The sequence below is a fragment of the Juglans microcarpa x Juglans regia genome, chromosome 8S (genome assembly GCF_004785595.1).
Source record: "Juglans microcarpa x Juglans regia isolate MS1-56 chromosome 8S, Jm3101_v1.0, whole genome shotgun sequence".
NCBI lineage: Eukaryota > Viridiplantae > Streptophyta > Magnoliopsida > Fagales > Juglandaceae > Juglans > Juglans microcarpa x Juglans regia.
Genome location: NC_054609.1, coordinates 16,838,088 through 16,846,787, shown reverse-complemented (window position 1 = coordinate 16,846,787; position 8,700 = coordinate 16,838,088). Strand labels below are relative to the sequence as shown.

The following is an 8,700-nucleotide window of genomic DNA, read 5'->3' as shown; positions in this document are numbered from 1 at the left end:
ACTTTAGCTATAAAGTGATTATATAAAAGTAATCTCATAAATTGATGTGTCTTGATATGGTTTGTCAGATTGTAAAGTTATTTTTATTATAATACAGACCTGACGGTTCACATAAAGTTACGTAAATTTGTAGAATTACTTTTATGTAATCCCTTTGTGTTAAGATCCAACCATTAATATTAGACGAAGACATGCTATTCATCATCCTTGACATGATATTGAATAATTAAAATAATCGTTTGTTAGTTTTTACTTCTTAATCTTTTGATCAAGAAATGATAAAGATTTGATGATTACAATATTAATTAATATCATTTTTCTATCACACGAGAATTAAGATCTTCTACACTTTTTTATCTAAACAATTTTCTTTATTCAAGGAAAAGTATTTGTTAAGAGTAATTCTATTCTTTATTTCAAATTCTATAATCTTCAATCAAGCCTACTAATATATATAGCATATTTCAATGGGAAATATTTGGTCCATGCAAAACTTTTATTAAGTAAATCTATAAATTAAACTGACACAATTTAATATAATCTTTCAAATTATAAAAATGTTTTTATCATAAATTAAAACTAACATATTATATTGGGTGGCTCTACAGTTGGGAGCTCCCGCTAATCTATTTCATATATATATATATATTTTTTAACACTTTTAAATATTTCAAAAAAAAATCACAATATTATTAAAAAAATACGTTCTTAATCATTAAGTAAAAAAAAAAAAAAATCAATCTCAGCAGTAGCCCTCAACAGGAGGACTAGCATTTTCCTATTATATTAAACAACATTAATTTATAATTTCATTTCAATGTAAACTTAATACTTCTTTATTTGAAATGGATTCATATATCAGTGTCCTAAATAACAATCACTTAAATTGTAACGTATAAAAAGTGTGCCACGATGAAAACTAGTACGTGGGAGAAAACACGTGAAAAAAAAAAAAAAAAAAAAAAAAGGAACATCATGTACCGTTTACATGAGTTCATATGAATGGTGTATAATCATTAACATTGCTCATGTTTTTTATATTTGTTTTCAGCCCGTGTTTTTCCCCTTTAGCACTTCTGTTTCTCATTAATTTGTTAATATTAAGTACTGTTTATAAAAAGACAAAAATATAAATAATCCAATTCTAAATATACAAGTATCGTGTAAGTCTTTTATAAAAAAAAAATAGATTTTATTATGAAAAAATGGGAAAAACTCATTTTTTTCTTAATGGGACCCATCATTTTTATAAAAAGCTTGTATCTTTAGGACTTGTATCTAGCATTACTCGTAAATAATAATATTTTATGGATCTTATTAAGATGTGTTTGAATATAAATAAGTTGAGATATATGTTTAAAAATGTATGAAGTAGGTTGAGATGAATTTAACTTTGTATGAAAAGTTAAAAATGTAATAGATCTAATCAATAATTAGTTTGAGATAGATTAAGGTGATCTTAACATTCAAACATAGCTTAAAGACATGGAGATTTTACCAGAGTAAATTTACAAATAAATATAGTCTGATGTAGTACATCATATAAAATAAGAGAAATGATTTGTACAAGTTCCAAATAGACAAATCACATATAAATCTTTGTAAAAAAGTAGACCACACTTTAAAAAAGTGTAAAAAAATTATTATTTATTAGTAGGACTCATTGTTTTATAAAAGACTTATATGTGACTTGTCTATTTAAGACTTATATCTAGCATTACTCATAAAATAAATCTAATATATCAAAAAATAACATTTATAGTCTTTAAAATATGTAAGCGAATTCTTTTTGTAAAAAATGAATAAATCTAAAATTTACATAAAAAAAATTATTTTTTCAATAAGAAATCTCTCTTTGAGGAAAAAAAAGAAAAGAGAAGAGGTGAGATTTAAATATTCTAAAAATGGATATACTCTAAAATGTATCACATGAGATTTTATAACTTGACTTTTATCAAATATACGGATGTATTTATACTTGGAATTACGACACAGCTCTTTCCCACCAGAAAACGTGTCAGGTGGGAGTCGTTCCAGAATTTTGAGTTTCAACACGGAGTTCTGTGTTTTTTTCATTTTCTTTTTCTTTTCTTTTTTATGTCTCATTTGACTTTATCTTCCAGACAACGCGTTCCACGCGCCATCCCGGAAGCTCCCCTAAATAGTTGCTATATGTAAGCCCGAATCTCTATACCACGCGCTCAAAACACAAGTGATGGCCACGTTCCCTCTACATTATTCCCCGTATCCGAGTCCCTTTCTCAATCGCTGCGTTAGCCCGTGGTGTTGACTTCCACCACCACCAGTTTCGTCTCCTTATCCTTTTCCCAAAGCTAGACACTTGCATGTATATATAGTTATGGCATCTGTCTAGGTTTTGCAGAGCCCTTTCTCCCTTCTCTCTGAAACAAAAGCTTCCGAAATTTCTCGGCTTTCGGAGAGATTTCTTTTGGGATAAACGAGATGGGTCTCTTTCTATCTAAAACTTGTACAGATCTTCTTTTGTTTTCCGTCTTCTTTCCCAAGAGATTTCCCTTCGTTTCTGTGCAGTTGGCAAACTCGGTCTCCCGCACCGGGAGGCATTCCCAGCGCTACGATAGTAAAGGCTACCGCCTAGTTGTTGGGTATGTCTTCTTCCTTCTTCTTCTTCATTCTGGGTATTCTGTGTTCTACCCCTTTCTGTTATCTAAATTTCAACTTGCTTAATTTCCTTTTCCTTCTTGTTGAAATCCATGGAAAATGTTTTCTTTTCCATCTAGATTTTAGAAGTTTTTCCTCAGGCGGGGTTTTAAGGGCAGATGGAAAATTATTTTTACTGTTTATTATTTGGGTATTTCCTCTATTTTTGTTTTTTGTGATTTGTCGTTTTGTGCAGACTTTTCTTTAGATTTCTGCTAATGTGTTCTGTTTTGGACTTTTGGAAGACATTATTTACGTTTATTTACTTTTAATTTGCTTTAATAAAGTGTGTTTCTTATGTTTATGATCAAAATTGTGCAGATGCATTCCGTACAGATACAGAGAAACCAACTGCCAATCTTCCTCCATTGAGGATTTAGAGGTTCTTGTGATCAGTTCACAGAAGGGGCAGGGAATGATGTTCCCAAAGGTACCATTCATTTTTCCTACCCATCATTCACTTTTGACCATCTTTTTTTTTTTTTTAATTTTATTATCCATCCTTTTTTTCATCTTCATTTGACAATATCGTGAATAACTTCGGTTATTATTACTACAGGGAGGTTGGGAAACGGATGAGACTGTGGAAGATGCGGCCATGCGAGAGACGCAAGAGGAAGCTGGTGTTGTTGGCAAAGTCGAAGTGAGTATCTTCAAAGCATTTTTGTGCTCAATCCAATCAAAATGTCTTCTTCCCAATATCTTGTTCTAACTCAGTTGTTTGGACGTGATTTGCAGAATAGTTTGGGGAATTGGCAGTATAAGAGCAAGAGACAAAGCATAATGCATGAGGTCTACATGTTCTCTTTGCTTGTGAACGAGCAGCTAGACCGGTGGCCTGAGAAAAACCTCAGGGAACGAAGATGGGTATGTGTCTAAATGCAACATACTTACTCAGATTCATACACAGAAAAAGCTGATGATTATTACAATTTGGGGTGATGTTTTATGTTCTAAAATATGCTAGCTTTGTGTTATGTTGTGTAGATGACAGTGGCAGAAGCTAGGGAAGTATGTCAACATGGGTGGATGAAGGAAGCTTTGGATGTGTTAGTTGGTCAACAATTGCAACCTCAGCCGAAAGAGGAAACTGAAGAAAAATCTCGTACATAGGATACTGACTTTGGCCATTAATTGGTCGGATTTGTCAAATGACTGCACCAAGATTAACATATGGGAGAACCTAAAGATATCATGCGGCACCAGAACTTGAGCTTCGAACGTAAGTGTTCGATCTGTTGAAGGAGCTTTGCTTAATTCGTTTCCATGGCAAATTCATGGCGTTCATCTTCTGAGTTTTGAGGTCATTGTGGTTCAAACGCAAGATCGAAAACTTCCACGATGTAGTTGTAGGTTTGGTAGTAGCAGGAATCAGCTTGCAGATCATGTAAAAATGTTTGATTCATTCTTTTAATAGAATAGCTCCGATTCTTTCTAGTATGATGCGTTGTTTGTATTTTCCTAGTTTTGTTGCTCTGCCTTCGACGAATTGCCTAGCTGCTCTTTAGAACGAATGTCAAGACACTATAACAGAAAGGGTCTTTTGGGACGAAAATTTTCGTCCCAAAAGATCCCAATTTCGTCCCAAAAAAATTTTTGGGACGAAAAAAATTCGTCCCAAAGTCGTTCCAATATCACTGTGTCAAAAGGTATTTTGAGACGAAAATCACTATTTCGTCCCAAAAAATTTCTTTTGGGACGAAATTGAAGGAAACCGTTCGAACACGTTCGAACGAAAATTTTTTTTGTCACGGTTTAAATTCGTCCTAGAAAATGGTTCGAACGGAAAAAATTTTAAGTTCGAACAGTAGTGACGTGTTTGAACGATTTCGAAATATGTTCGAAAACACATGAATTCGTTCGAACGTTATGAATTGTCTTTGTGTTGGAACGTTAAATGGTCAGGTCGAACGGTATATGGCTTCGAACGGTATAGGCTATGTTCGAACACGACTGAAATTATTTACGTTCGAACGTTGTGTGATCGTTCGAACTCTACGAACATAAATTTCGTTCGAACATTACGTTTACGTTCGAACGCTATTGTCGTTACATAGAGTTCGAACGTTTTACGTTCGTTCGAACGATATCTCTTTAATTTAAATCAATAATAGAAAACCAAATAGACATTCATACTATTTGAAAAAATACATTAGAAACTGTTTAACACTCACAAAAGTGTTAAAATAAGCGCAAATTAAATAAATAACAGTCGAGACGGGCATTGTTCGTACATAAATAGATAATCCCAAAATCCATCAGTTGCTTAGAGGCCTGTACTGTTGCATAAGCTGCTGCATTTGGAGTTGCATCTGTCTTCTGAACTCTTCTTGTTGTTCTTCATGTTGTTTGAGGCGCATCTCCATATCTGCTTGTTTTGCCAATTGAGCCTCTAACTCATGCTGTCTTGCAGTCAATTCTTCGATTCTGGAATTCGCATTCTCTAGCGCTATAGAAGTCATAGATGCATTCCCAGAAGAAGAGGAAGAGGGACCAGGCTTTACACAACGACCCAAACCCCTCAAATATCCTGAACGTTGACCCAGGAGTTGTGTAAAAATCTCAATATCACTTGTTGAGGAATTTTGATCTGACGCAGATTCAGCACGTAGGGCAATCATTTTATCCTAGCCATATATAAGATAAAGAATTAATATCGTCATAAATATTCTAATATATTTAATTAAAACAGGTTATAAAACTTACATAATTTTCATGGGCATCAGGATGAGTCCACTATCCATTACGATCAGTGTGCGATGCAGCATATAATTTTGTCAGATCATAATTAGTATCTGAATCTTGCTACAATAAATGTGTTAAGATATAAAGTCATTATGATTCATCCAAATAATTAACTATATCCAATAAAAAAAATAGCAATACCAATTTCTTAGAAAGGCGATGGAAAGATCTTGAGCCTGCATGATGATTAATCTTCAATTTTGATCTATTTATTTTGTTTATAGAACTTCGCTCCTGCAAAGAAATTGAAAATATGATGAAGCGAAATGCCAGATAGGACAAGAAAAATAATTAAATTTCATTATACCTGATATGATGGATCCTCAAACATGTCACAAAGTTTTTCCCACTCAGAAGGTCGGACATCCTGGAAAGGATGTTGGCATGCATCTTCCTTCTTCTCAAACTTATTATAATACTCATGACACCTCGCCTTATATTTACGGAATGCATTACCCATAAGCTCTTCCACAGTCTTATGCTCCTCTCTCCGACCAAAATTTAATTCGAAATCATCCTTAAAAAAATAGTCACAAACACATTATCATTTATAATATTCTAAATTTAAGTAAAATATAGAAATTTATTCTACTAAATCAATGTTTTAAACATTACCAAACAACGCTTCTTGATAAGCTCTTTAACATCTTGGGGGACTTTCTTCCATGAAGTCGTTGCCAAAGGTGCGTAAGTTCGTGTAAGAGCACCCACATGTGATGCAAGCCAAGCTGCTGGTTGTCCTTCGCCCCCAATATGTTCGTCAGGAATGTTAACCTTGATCTTACCCACCTTCCGATATTTTTCCAACGTCACCCCTCTATTGGTGTCTCGACCTTGACGAGATTGTACTGTAGATTCTATAAAATATAACATTGTAATCAATTTCATTTATATCTCTATTATAGGACCTTAATTAATAACTTTTATGAGTATTAGATTTTTACCTTGTTCTGTAAAATCAATCTCTAATGGTGACAATGAAGGAGAGCTAGGAACAGGTGGAGATGGGTTGCGAACTTCCTTCCTCTTTGGCGGCATAATTTCAAACTACTGATACATTCAATAAGTAAAATATTTGTCATCAAGTGTAATGTTAACACATAAGTGGTCAATCAGAATCTGTATCAGTTTCATTTGACAATTCGCTCTCATCATCTGTAGATACTTCAGATGATTCAACATTTTCCTCAACTGTCGCATCAACAATTTCAGCCTCAATATCTTCTCTATTTAATGAAATCATCTCATACTGGCTCAAATCCACAAACAAATTTAAGGCGGGTTGACTCTCTTGGTATGCTTCTTGAGTAAAAGAGTCATCTTTTTCTTCATCTTGTCCTTCCTCCTGAGGGATAACATCATATATATTTCTTGGAGAATATTTTTGAACTACTCGCCATTGATTTCCTAACTTCGGGTCATCTAAGTAGAATACTTGAGATGCTTGAGAAGCCAAAATAAAAAGATCATCTTCATACCATTTTTTTGATGTATTAACACTCAAAAAATATTCATCATCACGGACTCCAGTACGAGGATTGCTTAAATCCCACCAATTACACTTAAACAGATACACCGCAAGCTCTCCCAAATATTTCATTCCAATTATATCGACAATAACCCCATAGAAATCAATATTTTCTCCATCATGACTTCATTCGACTAGGACACCACTATTTTGGGTTTTCCTATAACAATCTCGATCCAGTGTGTGATACCTACTTCCCCGAGAAATACATGCAGAAAATCGATCGAGCAGCGCGTCTCGATGGGTCACGCGCCAATGCATACAGTTCATCAGATATATCATTTGGATTATTCGCATGCAATTGTACAACCTACATATTGAGTAAAGCGTATACTATATCAAAGTTGAAATTAATAATTTTTCATTTGTTATTGAGTAACGCATATGTAATTTCATTACCCGTTCTTCAAACCATCTTGGGAACTCCTCTTCATGTTTTTTGTTTATATCATTTACTCCTAGTTCCTTGAGTACGTTAATATGATCACTGAAATTGATGATTACCACAAATATTTTATATTTTGTATTTTTTTAAAATTAATGAGGCAATTTAAATTAAGAAAAAGTTATAACTTACTTCAAGTAGTTCTCTATCTCAGGGCAATTGTTCAGCACGTACCACTGAGCTTTCTCGAACTCTCTTCCACACAAGTCATAACCACGCACTGCACCAATTAGACGAACTTGTTGGGAAAACACAGAAAATATATTCTGTTGTCTTGCTCGGTCAACGTCAAAGTTTCTTTCTGGCCGATCAAACCGAGTGTCAACTCCATGGAAATATTTGGAACAGAAGGTATGCCACTCATCGTCAATATATGCTTCTGCAATTGATCCTTCTGGACGGGCCTTGTTACCCACTGTACGTTTCAACTTTCCAAGAAATCGTTCAATGGGATACATCCATCTATATTGAACTGGTCCTGCAAGTCGAGCCTCACGTGGCAAATGAACGGCTAGGTGAACCATGATATCGAAGAATGACAGTGGATAAATATTTTCTAGCTTACACAATATTATGACAATTTCTCGTTCCATTCGATCCAAAGCTTCTACATTCAACGTCCTAGCACATAAGTCTTTAAAAAATGCACCCAACTCAGTCAAAGCCACACGCACATCTCTGGTCAAGTACCCACGGATACCAATAGGCAAGATATGCAGTAAGAAAACATGACAATCATGACTTTTTAATCCAGTTATTTTCCAATCATTTGTTCTCACACACCTTGTTAGATTCGAGGCATAACCGTCCGGTAATTTGATCTTCATTAGCCACTCACAAAATGTAACCCTTTCATTCCTTGACAATGTATACCACCCAATCGGCATGTAGACAGACGAACCATTTTCTTGCAACTGCATTTCCCGTCTTATTCCCACCCGCTTCAAATCCTTCCTTGAGTTTATTGTATCCTTTGTTTTTCCTTCAATTGACATCAATGTTCCCAATACGGATTCGCAAATATTTTTTTCAATATGCATAACATCAAGGCTATGTCGCAATTTTAACTTCGACCAGTACGGGAGTTCGAAAAATATACTCTTCTTTGTCCAATTCAACTCATTCGTAGCTCGTTTTCTCTTTCGTTGTTTTTTACCAAATTCATTACAACCAACATTTATAAATTGTGCAAGTACATCTTCGCCAGACAAATATGGTGGAGGTTGGCCCCATTCAACAGTTCCATCAAACATTCTAGAATTTCCACGCCATCTATGGTCACCAGGTAAAAATCGACGATGAC

At 34.4% G+C, this 8,700-nt stretch overlaps 1 protein-coding gene across 1 annotated transcript; it reads left to right on the top strand.

Moving 5' to 3' along the window:
• Nucleotides 1-2,374: 2,374 nt before the first annotated feature.
• On the top strand, nucleotides 2,375-4,119 carry LOC121244945 (nudix hydrolase 4-like). The gene is made up of 5 exons (XM_041143197.1): nucleotides 2,375-2,624; nucleotides 3,001-3,109; nucleotides 3,239-3,322; nucleotides 3,418-3,546; nucleotides 3,667-4,119. The coding sequence occupies exons 1-5, from the start codon at nucleotides 2,464-2,466 to the stop codon at nucleotides 3,790-3,792; spliced, it is 609 nt and encodes a 202-aa protein (XP_040999131.1). The 5' UTR covers nucleotides 2,375-2,463; the 3' UTR covers nucleotides 3,793-4,119.
• Nucleotides 4,120-8,700: the final 4,581 nt, after the last annotated feature.